Here is a 17,218-nt window from a genome sequence, read left to right as displayed (position 1 = left end):
ATAGGAAATCGCTGGGACTGTGAAGGAAGAGACCGTGGTCTCAATTAAAGTACGGCCTCAGCATTTGTCTTTTGTGAAAATAGGAAACCACGGAAAATCACTTTTAGGGTTGCCAAAAGTGGGGTTTGAACCAACTACCTCCCGAATGCAAGTTCAGTTACCTGATTCAAGACGCGTAGCTAATTAGCTCGGTAATAGAAACCACTGCAACACATTATTGGATGTCGTCTAAAAGCTGTTTATGGATGGGTTCGTTGACCGATGGTGTACTTTGTCATAAGTACTGAAAATGAAAACATACAACCTGTTTTCCAGTCATTGACCGGGTCAGGGGAATGAATGAAGCAGATATAGGCTGTTAGTACGATGGGGTCGCCACTCCCAAAGTGATTTATTAATGAACTAGCAAGATACCCGTGCTTCGCCACGGTATTATACTGAAATTTATAATTGAATGCTTATTGTTTTAGATATATAATGCACCAAAATTCGCGATCTGACTCGTTTTCTGCGAGAATCCACCAAAATTCGAGATATGACTGGTTTCTAATAGATTACGGCAAGTTTCCTCCCATTTTTCAATCTTTCTTTCCAGCAATCGATTTCGTACTTCCCGGGCTAGGTCCAGGTATTCCACCCGGTCAGTTGGGTCCCTAAATCTTTGCCATATTTTCCTATAAGCATTTTTTAATATGGATCAAATCCTTCAGGAGATCCGGCGTGGTGTCGTCTTGGGTGCCTTGGCGGTACTGAATCCGCGGGCGGACTGCACTCTTAGTCATTACCCGTCCAGGACCCGTTTCCAGCGCGGTCCGCACATTTGACGACAGTCCAGATTATTATTATTATTATTATTATTATTATTATTATTATTATTATTATTATTATTATTATTATTATTATTATTATTATTATTATTATTAGATGTTATGGACCCCACAGCAAGATGCAAGACCGCTACTTGGCGGTAAATTACATCTGCTGCCATTGCCATTGTTGACAATGTGACCAGCACCATTGTTGCGCGTAGGCAAGTGAGCGGGATTTCTGGCGATACGAATAACATACTTCCGTGCATTATTGACCTTATTATAGAGGTGAACAATTTGACGGTCAATCGCATTCCTATCTTTTATTTCAAATGTTTTTACATTTTTATTTATATACCAGGAGAATCTAATGTAATCTAAGAACGTTCTCGAAGGAAAAGATGGCTGTTGAAAACGAACCCAGGGAAGATTAGAAATGATCGGTTTATGATCAGAATAAGTACATCGAAATTCTACAACTTGTTTCCAGTCATTCGACAGGGTCAGGAATGGAATGAATAAAGCCCCATCTAGCGGCGACAATAGGAACTGTGCCGGCTGCCGAAACACTCCTCTGGGGCAATGATCGATGAATGACAAATGAAATTAAATATTGGACAGTGTTGCTGGAATGAATGATGACAGGGAAAACCGGAGTATCCGGAAAAAAACCTGTCCCGCCTCCATTTTATCCAGCACGAATACCACATGGAGTGACCGGGATTTGAACCACAGAACCCAGTTGTGAGAGGCCGGTGAGCTGCCGCCAGAGCAACGGACGCTCCTTATAAATCTATTATGAACAGTAAAATCAATTGGTCACACCTCCTTTTACACCCCACCGCCGTAAAGTTTATTTAACCCCCACAAAAAAAAAAGAAATTTAAAGAAGGAGTGTTTCTTTATGTTTAAAGGAGATTCCAAACACCATTGTTCACGTCTATTACCTTCAGTTTTGAGAGATAAGTATCCCCATAAAAAGAATTCACTTTTTTCACTTCCTTTCACACTCCTCCGATCCCCCCCCCCCGCTATGTGAATTTTCCTGCAAAAAATATTTGTTTCTTTAATAGTAAAGGATCTTCTAAATGCCAATTATCACGACTCCAACTTCTCCAGTTTTTTAATTTATGTGTCCCCATGAAAGGAATTCTACTCCTGTTCACTCCCGCCCCACAAGATGGTTTCCCCCCCAAAACGCGTTTTTCTTTGTTTTTTAAGGAGATCCAAATTCCAATTTTCACGTCTGTAACAACTTTAGTTTTTATTAGGTGTATATATTCTCATACAATTAAGTCAATATATATTCAATTCTTTCACCCCCACCCCCCTTCATTGGATTTTCCAAGAATACGTGTTTCTTTACTTTTAAAGCAGATTCCAAATATCAAATTTCACGTCTGTAACATCTTCATTTTTGAGATATCAGTAGCCTTTTTCAGTCACTTTTACCCCTCCCCCCTCCTCCCCAGTGGTATTTCCGAAAACTAAAAATACACGTTTCTTTATTTTTAATAGAAATAAAAAAATACCATTTTTCACTTCTGTAACATGTTAAGTTTTTTGAGATATACTGTAGAAATTCTCATTTTAAAATTTCACCCGTTTTTAGTTCGCCTTAATTGGAGTTTCCAGAAACAAATCACCTATGTTTCTTTACATTTACAGGTAATTCCAAATACCCACTTTTTACGTCTCTAACATTTTACGTTTCACATATATTCTGTAGATATAGTCTTTCGAAAAATTCACCCCAATTTGTCACTCCTATTTAACCGCCATTAATTGGATTTTCCAAAAACAAAAAATACGTGTTTCTTTATTTTTAAAGGAGATCCCATATGCAAATTTTTCAGTTTTGTAATATCTTCAGTTTCTGAGATATATCTATCCTCATTAAAGGCATTCAACCCATTCTTCACCCTTTTAAACAACTCCTATTTGAGTTTTACAGAAAACAAAAAAAATACGTGTTACTTTATTTTTAAAGGGGATTCTAAATACCAGTTTTTACATCTGTAAACTTTTAAGGTTTTAAGATGTAGGCACACTCATTTTAAAATTTTACCCCCCTTTTCACCCCCCCATTATTTGGATTTTCCAAAAACGAAAAATACCTGTTTCTTAACTTTTAAAGAAGATCCCAAATACCAATTTTCAGGTCTGTAATATCTTCAGGTTCTGAAATATAAGTAGCCTCATTAAAGGCATTCAACCCATTTTTCACCCTTTTCCACCCTTCCCATTGGGATTTCTCGAAAACAAAATATACGTGTTTCTTTATTTTTAAAGGAGATTCTAAGTACCAATTTTTATATCTATAAACTTTACAAGTTTTGAGATATAGATACACTCATTTTAAAAGTTCACCCCAATTTCACCCCTCATTAATTGGATTTTCCAAAAACAAAAAAATACATATTTCTTTATTTTTAAAGGAGATTCCAAACACCAATTTTCAGGTCTGTAATATGTTCGGTTTCTGAGATATAAGTATCCTCATTAAAGGCAGTCAACCTATTTTTCACCCTTTTTCACCCCCTCCTATTGGGATTTTCCGAAAACCAAAAATATGTGTTTCTTTATTTTTAATGAAGATTCTAAATACCAATATTTACATCTGTAAAGATTAAAAATTTTGAGATATAGATGCACTAATTTTAAAAATTCACCCCCATTTTCACCCTCCCATTAATTGGATTTTCCAAAAACAAAAAAATACGTGTTTCTTTATTTTTAAAAGAGATCAAAAGTAACAATTTTCCGATCTGTAATTTTTTCAGTTTCTGAGATATAAGTACCGGTATCCTGATTAAAGGCACTCAACCCCTTTTTCACCTTTTTTCACCCCTCCTATTGAGATTTTCTGAAAACAAAAAAATACGTGTTTCCTTATTTTTAAAGAAGATTCTAAATACCAAATTTTCATCTGTAAACTTCTAAAGTTTTGAGATATAGATACACTCATTTTAAAATGTTATCCCCTCTTTTCACCCCCTTAGCGAAGGAATATCCAAAATTCCCCTCCTAGCGAGCTTCTACATCCCAAAATTTCATTTCCTTATGTCCAGTAGTTTTGGCTCGGCGATGATGAATCAGTCAGTCAGTCAGTCAGTCAGGACAAGTTATCCAATTAATGGGAGGGTGAAAAGGGGTGAATTTTTAACATGAGTGCATCTACATCTCAAAACTTTTAAAGTTAACAGATGTAAAAATTGGTATTTAGAATCTTCATTAAAAATAAAGAAAAACGATTTTTTTTGTTTTCGGAAAATCCCAATAGGAGGGTTGAAAAGGGGTGAAAAATGGGTTGAATGCCTTTAATGAGGATACTAATATCCCAGAAACTGAAGATATTACAGATCTGAAAATAGGAGTTTGGGATCTCCTTTAAAAATAAAGAAACACGTATTTTTTTGTTTTTAGAAAATCCAATTAATGGGGGGATGAAAAGGGGGTGAATTTTTAAAATGAGTGTTATTATTATTATTAATCGATACGGCCACCTGTGGGCCACGTTTACACAATCTTCCTTCTGTCACGCAGACTGATACCCTTCTCTTTACACTCTCGCCAAATATTCTTGAGTCTTTGACTTCTTCTTGCTCGTTCTTCCACCGAGATGTTCCGTGGCTTCGCATGTTGCTCTTCAGACGCATCCCTCAATCCCGCAACCTTCTTCCTAAATGATGTCCTTTCTTTTATATCCTCCTCCTTGATACCTATTTCTGCCAAGTCATTGTGCACGTGTGTAAGCCATCCCGGTTGTTTTTTCCACCTTTCCTGCAGAAGAAGTATTCTGTTGGTCAATCTCTCAGGGTTCATTCTTTTGATATGTCCATAAAACGTCAGTCTCCTTTTTCTCATCACAGTCGTGATTCTTTCTACTGTCTTGTAGAGCTCCAAATTCGATCTTAACCGGAATGTGTTTGGGTCACTCGTCGACTTTCTAGGGCCTAAGATTTTTCGCAAGAATCTTCTTTCTCTTTTTTCAAGGACTGGGTCAGCCATCCTCGTCAAGGTTTCTGCTCCATAAAGGCACTCTGTTCTAACCACTGTGCAGTAATGTTTTATTTCAAAACTTTTAAATTTTGTAGATGTAAAAATGGGTATTTAAAAATGAAGAAACACGTATCATTTTGTTTTCGCGAACTCCCAATGGGAAGGGTGGAAAAGGGTGAAAAAGGGGTTGAATGCCTTTAATTAGGCTACTTATATTTCAGAACCTAAAGATATTACAGACCTGAAAATTGGTATTTGGGATCAACTTTAAAAATAAAGAAACAGGTATTTCTTCGTTTTTGGAAAATCCAAATAATGGGGGGTTGAAAAGAGGGGTGAATTTTTAAAATGAGTGTGTCTACATCTTAAAACAATTAAAAGTTTACAGATGTCAAAATTGGTACTTAGGATCTCCTTTAAAAGTAAAGGAACACGTATTTTTTTGTTTTCTGTAAATCCCAATAGCAGAGGTGTAAAAGGGTGAATAATGGGTTGAATGCCTTTAATGAGGATACATATTTCTCAGAAACTGAAGATATTACAGAACTGAAAATTTGTATATGGGATCTCCTTTAAAAATAAAGAAACACGTATTTTTTGATTTTGGAAAATCCAATTAAAGGCGGTTAAACAGGAGTGACAAATGGGGTGAAGTTTTCGAAGGACTACATCTACAGAATATCTGAGAAACTGGATTTCCTGTAAATGTAAAGACACATAGGTGTTGTTTTTGGAAACTGCACTTAAGGGGAAATAAAAAGGGGTGACATTTTAAAATGAGAATTTCTACAGTATATCTAAAAAAACGTAACATGTTACAGAAGTGAAAAATGGTATTCTTTATCTCTATTAAAAATAAAGAAACGTGTATTTTTAGTTTTCGGAAATACCACTTGGGTGGAAGGGGGGGGGGTAAAAGTGACTGAAAATGGTGTTGATTTCTTTTAATTAGGCTACTGATATCTCAAAAATTAAGATGATAAAGACGTGAAATTTGATATTTGGAATCTGCTGACAGGAAAACCGGAGTATCCGGAGAAAAACCTGACCCGCCTATGTTTTGTCCAGCACGAATGTCACATGGAGTGAACGGGATTTGAACCACGGAACCCAGCTGTGAGAGGCCGGCGCGCTGCCGAGGATCCTTATAAGTACATTAAGAACAGTAAAATCAATTGGTCTCACCTCCTTCTACACCCCACCGCCGTTAAGTTTATTTACCGGCACCCCCCCCCAAAAAAATTAAAAGAAGGCTTGTTTCTTGTGTTTAAAGAAGATTTCAAACACCAATGTTCACGTCTATTACCTTCAGTTTTGAGATATAAGTATCCCCATAAAAATAATTTACTTTTTTCACTTCATTTCACACTACTCCCCTCCCCCCTAAGTGAATATTCCCGCAAAAAATACTTGTTTCTTTAATAGTAAAGGATCTTCTAAATACCAATTATCACGACTCTAACTTCTTCAGTTTTTGATTTATGTGTCCTCATGAAAGGAATTCAACTCCTTTAAACTTCCGCCCTCCAAGATGGTTTCCCCCCAAAACGCGTTTTTCTTTGTTTTTAAAGGAGATCCAAATACGAATTTTTACGTCTGTAACAACTTTAGTTTTTATTAGATGTATGTATTCTCATTCAATTAATTTAATTCATTTTTCAATTCTTTCACCCCCCCCCCCCCATTGGATTTTCCGAGAATACGTGTTTCTTTATTTTTAAACCAGATTGCAAATATCAAATTTCACGTCTGTAACATCTTCATTTTTGAGATATCAGTAGCCTAATTAAAAGAATTCAACACCATTTTCAGTCACTTTTACCCCCCCCCTCCACCCAAGTGGTATTCCCGAAAGCTAAAAATACACTTTTCTTTATGTTTAATAGAGATAAAAAATACTATTTTTCACTTCTGTAACATGTTAAGTTTTTTGAGATAAACTGTAAAAATTCTCATTTTAAAATTTCACCCCTTTTGTGTTCCCCTTAAGTGGAGTTTCCAAACACAAATCACCTATGTTTCTTTAGATTTACAGGAGATACAAACACCCACTTTTCACGTCTGTAACATTTTACGTTTCCAAGATATTCTGTAGATATAGTCTTTCAAAAATTCACCCAATTTGTCACTCCTGTTTAACCGCCATTAATTGGATTTTCCAAAACTAAAAAATACGTGTGTTTATTTATATTTAAAGAAGGTTCTATATACCAATTTTCACATGTATAACCTTTAAAAATTTTGAGATAGATACACTCATTTTAAAATATTACTCCCTTTTCACACCCCCCTAAATTGGATTTTCCAGAAACAAAAAAATACGTGTTTCTTTATTTTTAACGGAGATCCCAAACCCCAATTTTCAGGTCTGTAATATCTTCAGTTTCTGATATATAAGTAGCCTCATTAAAGGCATTCAACCACTTTTTAGCCCCTTTTCACTCCTCCTATTGCGATTTTCCGGAAACAAAAAAATACGTGTTCCTTTATTTTTAATGAAGGTTCTAAATACCAATTTTTACATCTGCAAACTTTAAAAGTTTGGAGATATAGATTCCTTCATTTTAAAAATTCACCCCCTTTTCACCCTCCCATTAATTGGATTTTCCAAAAACAAAAAATTACGTGTTTCTTTATTTTTAAAAGAGATCAAAAGTACCAATTTTCAGGTCTGTAATATCTTCAGTTTCTGAGATATAGGTACCGGTATCCTGATTAAAGGCATTCAACCCATTTTTCCACATTTTCACCCTTTTTCACCCCTCTTATTGGGATTTTCTGAAAACAAAAAATACGTGTTTCCTTATTTTTAAAGAAGATTCTAAATACCAATTTTTACATCTGTAAACTTTTAAAGTTTTGAGATATAGAGCAACTCATTTTAAAATTTCACCCCCGTTTTCACCCCCTTAGCGAAGGAATATCCAAAAATCCTCTCTTAGCGAGCACCTACGTCTTAATATGAATATATCCCCAAAATTTCATCTCTTTATGTCCAGTAGTTTTGGCTCGGCGATGATGAATCAAGTCAGTCAGTCAGTCAGTCAGTCAGGACAAGTTATTTTATATATATAGATGAAAAATTGGTATTGGTATTGGTATTGGTATTTAGAATCTTCTTTAAAAATAAGGAAACACGTATTTTTTTCAGAAAATCTCAATAGGAGGGGTGAAAATGGGGGGAAAACGGTGTTGAATGCCTTTAATCAGGATACCGGTACTTATATCTCAGAAACTGAAGATATTACAGACCGAAAAATTGGTACTTTTGATCTCTTTAAAAATACAGAAACACATATTTTTTTGTTTTTGGAAAATCCAATTAATGGGAGGGTGAAATGGGAGGTGTATTTTTAAAATTAGTGCATCTGTATCTCAAAATTTTAAAACTTTACAGATGTAAATATTGGTATTTTGAATCTTCATTAAAAATAAAGAAACACATATTTTTGGTTTTCGGAAAATCCCAATAGGAGGGGGTGAAAAGGGGTGAAAAATAGGTTGACTGCCTTTAATGAGGATACTTATATCTCAGAAACCGAACATATTACAGACCTGAAAATTGGTGTTTGGAATCTCCTTTAAAAATAAAGAAATATGTATTTTTTGTTTTTGGAAAAACCAATTAATGAGGGGTGAAATTGGGGTGAATTTTTAAAATGAGTGTATATATCTCAAAACTTTTAAAGTTTATAGATGTAAAAATTGGTACTTAGAATCTCCTTTAAAAATAAGAAACACGTATTTTTTGTTTTCGGAAAATCCCAATGGGAAGGGTGGAAAAGGGTGAAAAATGGGTTGAATGCCTTTAATGAGGCTACTTATATTTCAGAACCTGAAGATATTACAGACCTGAAAATTGGTATTTGGGATCTTCTTTAAAAATTAAGAAACAGGTTTTTTTTCGTTTTTGGAAAATCCAAATAATGGGGGGGGGGGTGAAAAGGGGGGGGAAATTTTAAAATGTGTGTGCCTACATCTTAAAACCTTAAAAGTTTACAGATGTAAAAACTGGTACTGTGTAGAGATGAGAAGAATGCAAGAATGAGGAATGTGGCCTGCAAACACGAACTTCCTGTTCAGCCCAGACAGATCGGCTCTTATCTCCTACACGAAAACATTGACTCACACTCCGCAGTTTGCTGGATTACAACTAATAAGAGCGAAGAGCTGCCAGTAGAAGAAAATATAAAGTCGCCTGGGTAGTAGCGGAGTTGCTATGGTAACCATTGCGTTACTGGCTCTGCTGGTGAAAACCCCTTCGCCCCGTGCCTCACCGGGCACGTGCATTCTTCTGATCTCCCAACAATATTTAGAATCTCCTTTAAAAATAAAGTAACACGTATTTTTTTTCTGTAAATCTCAAATAGGAGTGGTTTAAAAGGGTGAATAATGGGTTGAATGCCTTAATGAGGATAGGTATATCTCAGAAACTGAAGATATTACAGAACTGAAAATTTGCATATGGGATCTCCTTTAAAAATAAAGAAACACGTATTTTTTGTTTTTGGAAAAACCAATTAATGGCGGTTAAATAGGAGTGACAAATTGGGGTGAATTTTTCGAAAGACTATATCTACAGAATATATGAGAAACGAAAAATGTTACAGACGTAAAAAGTGGGTATTTGGAATTACCTGTAAATGTAAAGAAACATAGGTGATTTGTTTCTGGAAACTCCACTTAAGGCGAACTAAAAACAGGTGAAATTTTAAAATGAGAATTTCTACAGTATATCTCAAAAACTTAACATGTTACAGAAGTGAAAAATGGTATTTTTTATCTCTATTAAAAATAAAGAAACGTTTATTTTCAGTTTTCGGAAATACCACTTGGGTGGAGGGGGGAGGGGTAAAAGTGACTGAAAAAGGCTACTGATATCTCAAAAATGAAGATGTTACAGACGTGAAATTTGATATTTGGAATCTGCTTTAAAAGTAAAGAAACACGTATTCTTGGAAAATCCAATGAAGGGGGGTGGGGGTGAAAGAATTGAATATATATTGACTTAATTGTATGAGAATATATACACCTAATAAAAACTAAAGTTGTTACAGACGTGAAAATTGGAATTTGGATCTCCTTAAAAAACAAAGAAAAACGCGTTTTGGGGGGGGAAACCATCTTGTGGGGCGGGAGTGAACAGGAGTAGAATTCCTTTCATGGGGACACATAAATTAAAAAACTAGAGAAGTTGGAGTCGTGATAATTGGCATTTAGAAGATCCTTTACTATTAAAGAAACAAGTATTTTTTGCAGGAAAATTCACATAGCGGGGGGGGGGGGGGATCGGAGGAGTGTGAAAGGAAGTGAAAAAAGTGAATTCTTTTTATGGGGATACTTATCTCTCAAAACTGAAGGTAATAGACGTGAACATTGGTGTTTGGAATCTCCTTTAAACATAAAGAAACACTCCTTCTTTTAATTTCTTTTTTTTTGTGGGGGTTAAATAAACTTTACGGCGGTGTGGTGTAAAAGGAGGTGTGACCAATTGATTTTACTGTTCATAATAGATTTATAAGGAGCGTCCGTTGCTCTGGCGGCAGCTCACCGGCCTCTCACAACTGGGTTCTGTGGTTCAAATCCCGGTCACTCCATGTGATATTCGTGCTGGACAAAATGTAGGCGGGACAGCATTTTCTCCGGATACTCCGGTTTTCCCTGTCATCATTCATTCCAGCAACACTGTCCAATATTTAATTTCATTTGTCATTCATCGATCATTGCCCCCAGAGGAGTGTTTCGGCAGCCGGCACAGTTCCTATTGTCACCGCTAGATGGGGCTTTATTCATTCCATTCCTGACCCTGTCGAATGACTGGAAACAAGTTGTAGAATTTCGATGTACTTATTCTGATCATAAACCGATCATTTCTAATCTTTCATGGGTTCGTTTTCAACAGCCATCTTTTCCTTCGAGAACGTTCTTAGATTACATTAGATTCTCCTGGCATATAAATAAAAATGTAAAAAACATTTGAAATACCCGATAGGAATGCGATTGACCGTCAAATTGTTCACCTCTATAATAAGGTCAATAATGCACGGAAGTATGTTATTCGTATCGCCAGAAATCCCGCACACTTGCCTACGCGCAACAATGGTGCGGTCACATTGTCAACAATGGCAATGGCAGCAGATGTAATTTACCGCCAAGTAGCGGTCTTGCATCTTGCTGTGGGGTCCAGAACATCTAATAATAATAATAATAATAATAATAATAATAATAATAATAATAATAATAATAATAATAATAATAATAATAATAATAATAATAAGCTGGACTGTCGTCAAATGTGCGGACCGCGCTGGAAACGGGTCCTGGACGGGTAATGACTAAGAGTGCAGTCCGCCCGCGGATTCAGTACCACCAAGGCACCCAAGACGACACCACGTCGGATCTCCTGAAGGATTTGATCCATATTAAAAAATGCTTATAGGAAAACATGGAAAAGATTTAGGGACCCAACTGACCGGGTGGAATACCTGGACCTAGCCCGGGAAGTACGAAATCGATTGCTGGAAGGAAAGATTGAAAAATGGGAGGAAACTTGCCGTAATCTATTAGAAAACCAGTCACATCTCGAATTTTGGTGGATTCTCGCAGAAAAAGAGTCAGATCGCGAATTTTGTTGCATTATATATCTAAAACAATAAGCATTCAATTATAAATTTCAGTATAATACCGTAGCGAAGCACGGGTATCTTGCTAGTTTTATATATATAGATGATAGATGCTATGAAATGAGAATGGAGAGTGTTGCTGGAATGAAATATGACAGGGAAAACCGGAGTACCCGGAGAAAAACCTGTCCCGCCTCCGCTTTGTCCTGCACAAATCTCACATGGAGTGACCGGGATTTGACCCACGGTAGCCAGCGGTGAGAGGCCGACGCGCTGCCGCCTGAGCTACGGAGGCTCCTCATAAGTACTATAAAACAATATTTAATCTCATCAAAACATCATAACTGTCATTCTTATTTCACTTGGGCCTAAGGATATCTAGATGTACATAATGTACCTGTGGAACGTAATTACTTGCCAATGTTTTTCTGGTGCCTCTACTGATGCGCTTCCTAGATAGGATATTGTCCCATTAAAATGAGACATTACCCAAGCATCTCCCTGGAAGTGAATTGTCTAATTACATGCAATCACACTAAGACGGTGGAATACAAATTCACTTGCTTTTCGAAACCGCTAGTGTGACCGATGCTTACTCGGACTGAACTACCTAGCTCACACACAAAATTTCTGGTTGGGGTTTCCTACAAAATCATGAAGACTCAATGGCATTCCAAGCTCCTAACTTGTGCATCTACTTATAAAATGTAAAAACTGTGCTCAGGTGTGTTTAGAAGTTGATCCGTCATTTCGTCATAGTTTTCTTCGTTTTCCAAAACTGAAAGTTATTCATTGAAACTCATTACTGGACGGTGCATTCGATTTCAAAAGAAACAGGTTAGCTGTACGGACAGAGGATAATTAAATGTCTAGAGTAGCTTTTAATAAGTATAATTCACCCCTCCTCTAGCTAAGTTTTGGATTACGAAAATATAGGATGGTAATTACTAATTTTAAATTAATTGCTCTGATTTTCCGAATGTAAGTAAGTGAATTTTCTGTACTAATAACAATATGCCTGTTAATCGTAATTGCAAAATAGTTTTGAATGAATATATTCCGCAATGCTCTTTCATTTTCATCACTTCATTATATATAGGATACATTTTTATTTTAAAACACCGAGCTCGATAGCTGCAGTCGTTTAAGTGCGGCCAGTATCCAGTATCTGGAAGATAGTAGGTTCGAACCCCACTATCGGCAGCCCTGAAAATGGCTTCCGTGGTTTCCCATTTTCACACCAGGAAAATGCTGGGGCTGTACCTTAATTAAGGCCACGGCCGCAGCCTTCCCATTCCTAGGCCTTTCCTGTCCCATCGTCGCCATAAGACCTATCTGTGTCGGTGCGATGTAAACCAACTAGCAAAAAAAATGTTAAAACATGGAGGAAATGAACATTGAATGTATAATGCACACGTTCTATGCCGTATCCAAGGAATATATATTTCCCTTATCCAAGAGCTTAAAGAAGTCGCTAGTAATAACCTTAGTTCCACAAGTATAGTACAAGAGACTGATGGGAGGTGCCTTACTCACAACATGCTGCGCCATGTGAGATACAAGGTCTTGAGTACATAGGTGCACCATATACTCTGCGATAAAATGTAATCTATAATAATGAATCTACGCTAGAGTAGAAATTTCAAAAAAGAATATGTTCTGTTGAAGAAGGGCCCTACACCTAAATGGCTTTATTTTCACAACTTTTGTCATTTAATGAGATGAGTGCATGCAAAGCAAATTCAAAATTTAAAAGAAATGAATTAACGGTGCCCTACCTGAGGAGTCCAGGAGCAAGGTGCAGACGCTGTAGTCCGACCCTGACTCTTAGATCGTGCACGCCACAACTTCTTCGCCATTAGACGCCCGCCGTGCTGTACCACACTCGAAGATGACTTGGACTTCTGCATGGCTGCAGCTGCTGTGGGCACACAAGAAGCACCAGTGCCACTTATTGTCTCGGTACTGGAAGTAGAACCTTGTTGTAAACCATGCAGCAAGTTCGATAAAAATGTCTGTCCAGTGGAGAGTAGCCCTTTATGATGATGAACAACTCCATGAGTTGGTGATAACAGTCCACTGCCACAGCTATCACCTTCATCTATACTACTTCTAGAACTAGGTACTCTACTTATAGAATCAGTCAAATCACTTATTTTTAGTTCTTTCATCGCATCCACCCAGCTCTCATCAGTCTGTGCCCCTTTGTTCAACCCATCGTCGTCTCCTGGCTTTGTAATTTCTCCTTTCGCCTTAATATTCCTTAAATTACGGTCATAATTAACACGCTTGAATCTGTCCACTTTATCTGAATCTAAACTTTTCTTTCGGGCCATTCTAAGATATCGTTTAATGGTGTCACTTACTGAAGGAGATACATCGTCGTGGTCTACACTACTACGTCGTCTTGCACCAGCTCTGTCCTTTACGACATCAGAGTCTTCTTTCCCTTCAACGTCCTTTTCTCTCTCCTTTCTCAAAAATTCGGAAATAATAGCGAACATACTTGGGGGTACTACGGGTGTCTGTGTACCTACGTCAACGGAAGACACTTCAGTCTCATTCTGCACTTCTATGAGAGGAGGGGGAGAAAATGGGGAAACATCACGATGAGATCTTCGAAGATGAAATCTACTTGGCCTTTTCAGTGATGAACTTGCGTCATGGTCATTACCGATATCTTCATCTATATTGTCGTGCCTATATACTCCATCACGTCTTCGAAGAAGAGGGCCAAATGTTGAGTCGCGCGACTGCTGCGAACCTGTACCGCTTCCACTTCGCCTTCCGGAGAAACCTCGCGTTTTGCGTAAATCAAAATACAGTTTCTCCAACATTTTTCTATCTGTTAATAAATCCGATATTACTTTCTCTCTGCTAGTAGATTTACTGTAATACCGTCGAAGTGTTTCCAGTAACAATTTTTGCTGATGATCCCCAGTGAAGGGAATACCTTCCATCCCACGATAAGAGGATTGTAGATGTTGGTGATGGTGTGCGGTTGAACCACTACTAAATTCATGGCCAGTCGTGGAAGTTGGATATGTTTCATCTGGATAGCTAGTGTCCGAGGAAATGGATAAATTAGAGAGATGTTTTCTAAGTTGGTCAAGAAGTGCTTGAAAATCAATAGAACTGTGAGATGCCACTCCGGCACCACCTTCATCCTCCTGTTCATTCAAATATGAAAGTAAAGTTTCTATGAACTCTTGCTTTTCATCCTCTTCTGAGACAGGACCGACATAAATACTAGGAACACCAGCTGCGCCCGACGAAGCGACATTACCGTATGTCGCCAACCTCTGTGTATGAAGAGAAGGCGATCCTGAAGGTGACGAAATCGTCTTAGACGTTGATGGAGAATCTGATGGAGATTTTCCGTGAAGGAATTCTTGGCGTAGTCTATGGAGATCGAATCTTCCTGCACCAGTTGGCGATAAAACGAACGCTCCTTTTGGGCTAGTATCTTCGGCTTCGTCAGCAGAACTCGCTTTCTCTCGACAGCTACCACCTTTTTTTCTTCGATTCTTTCGATAATGAGAACGAAAACCTAATGCCCCAGGATACGAGCTTTTTCTCCAAAGAAGGAACCGAGGCTCACGCTGGCAAACCTCCTGAAAATAAGCCTCAATTTTAGGGATATCTTCTGGACGGTTGTGAGCACCATCAGGTATTAGGCGACGGCCTGCATCTGCCATATAACGCCATGTTTTCCGCGTAAGGAGGAAGCGTTCACGCACTGGACGTTTACGCTTGGTTTCCTTAGCTGCGTCTCTGCTTCCGCAAGGAGAAGTGTCACTTCGTGGCTTTCCCATCGCAATCGCTTCTGCTTCTTCAGGTGCGGATGATAATTTCCCTTTTTCTTTCCTAGCTAATTTCTTATTCTTCTTGTTTCTATCGCCCATTTTATCGTATATTATTTGGCTTTGGAAGCCCTGTCTCAAGGGATCATAGAGGAAAAGGGTTAGGGATGGAGTTTGGGGAAGTGGTAGGGCGAAGTTGAGCTTCTGAAGTCATCAACATCCGGAAACTATAACGTTATTTCCTTCAAAATGTTTATATTATAGTATATGGTAGTACTTTGTATTTTTCAAACTACCTACCGTCGACTAATAAACCAAACTCTAAAATGAACTGTCATTCACAAGTTTTTAGTAGAGAACATAGTGTATAATTGCGAGCTCCCAAAGACGGACTTACTCTTTAAAGTCCGCGAATGCTTAGCAAGTCCTTTTATCATCAAGCAGGAACTGAATCGTGAGCAACAGCTGTTGTACTCGCGAATGACATGGAGCAGTTGTCTGTCACTTCTCTTTGAAATATAAGCACAAACCATCTATTTTACAGACATTATCTGCAAGAGATGAGTATTAGGTTCTCACACCAGAGCTAACAACGAGAGGGTTCAATAAAGGACGCCTATTCGTTAGTTAAAGTATTTCGTTTGGCGTTCTTGGCAGAATGATCCACAGTGTAATTTGCTTACTAGAAGCTTGACGCGTATCAGGATGAGTAGACAAACAAGGACCTTAACTGCAACTAGACTGAATGTCACATTCCTATGCCTATTCATATCGTTTGCACGACTACTTATATATTCCTCTGTTCTATCATAACTAGATTTTTCGTACAGTAAATCAGAGGCCCAATAAACACTGTTAATTTTTTAAAAAACTTAATAATTCACAATGCTTTTGAATTGAAACAGTGATATGTGGCCATTTCATGATAACAGCCCTTACCATTAATTCTCAAGCACCCTGAACTGTCAATGTCCGTTAAGTGAACTGCAATTATTATTATTATTATTATTATTATTATTATTATTATTATTATTATTATTATTGTGATTATCATAATATATGCAATTGATTCCGTCATCTTAATATGGGCACCATTTATGAAGACCTTGTTTAAATTTCATTGAAATAGACTAGAATTTGCAAGAGTAAGCTCACATTCCTTTCTTGAACATAATTTCGCACGTAATACAGACAAGACCACACGCAAGACGGATTTATTTCATATAATGAGCTGGTACGCCTCTAGTCGACCGAGCATTCTCATTGACAGTATCATTTCTTGAAGTGGAATAACACATCAACCAAAGACTCACTGATAATTCGTAAACAAAGAAGTAAATGACATATTTACTGTTTTAGCAACAAAGCTTAGCACAGCATCTTCAAAAATATTATTTAAGTTGAAACTGCATTCATTGTGAACTCATTGAATGATAATTCATTATTTATGTTAGTTATGTGAGAAAAATTATATTGTTGAAGTGGTAGAGAAAAGTGAAAATTTCGTGTAAATTTGGACTAATCGAAGGTTAACTGCTTAAAATACCTTTCTCCATGCCTAACAGGATTCCTGAAACATGTATTCTAATAGAGCAAGAACTCAAAGAATGGATGTTACTAAGCATATTAAAATGTAACCAAGAGTACTAACATTGTTCAAAATACGTCTCGATGAGTTATTTATGGAGCTGCAGAAATGTTGACTCGCGTACCTGAAACTGTCGCCAAGTTCTCAATTAAAAACATCCACTGCCGCTGCATGTGATGAAATAATATGGGGAACATGAAAGTTTAAGTAGGGTCTTAAAATTTTATGGAATTAGGTCAGAATGGTTTATGGAATGACAGGGAAATGGATAATTTATGGTAAAGTTTCACAACAAATTCCACCCCTTTTAAAACTCAGTGACGACGACATGATTGATGAGCAAATTTTGGGAACTTACTGCGTCTTCTTAAACTTTGAACACTTTATATTTCG

The 17,218-nt window shown here is 37.2% G+C and overlaps 1 protein-coding gene across 2 annotated transcripts in view; it reads right to left on the bottom strand.

The window, feature by feature from the left end:
• Positions 1 to 15,372, bottom strand: part of LOC136864546 (uncharacterized) — a 628,768-nt gene extending 613,396 nt beyond the window's left edge. For both annotated transcript variants that reach the window (XM_067141666.2, XM_067141667.2), the window contains exon 1: positions 13,213 to 15,372. In XM_067141666.2, the coding sequence (XP_066997767.2) occupies positions 13,213 to 15,339 (2,127 nt within the window). In that variant the 5' untranslated portion in view covers positions 15,340 to 15,372. The remainder of the gene's footprint in view (positions 1 to 13,212) is intronic.
• Between the last annotated feature and the right edge of the window lie 1,846 nt (positions 15,373 to 17,218).

This window comes from Anabrus simplex, chromosome 2 (assembly GCF_040414725.1).
Source record: "Anabrus simplex isolate iqAnaSimp1 chromosome 2, ASM4041472v1, whole genome shotgun sequence".
In the NCBI taxonomy this organism is placed as follows: Eukaryota; Metazoa; Arthropoda; class Insecta; order Orthoptera; family Tettigoniidae; genus Anabrus; species Anabrus simplex.
This window is presented reverse-complemented; position numbering and strand designations above follow the sequence as displayed.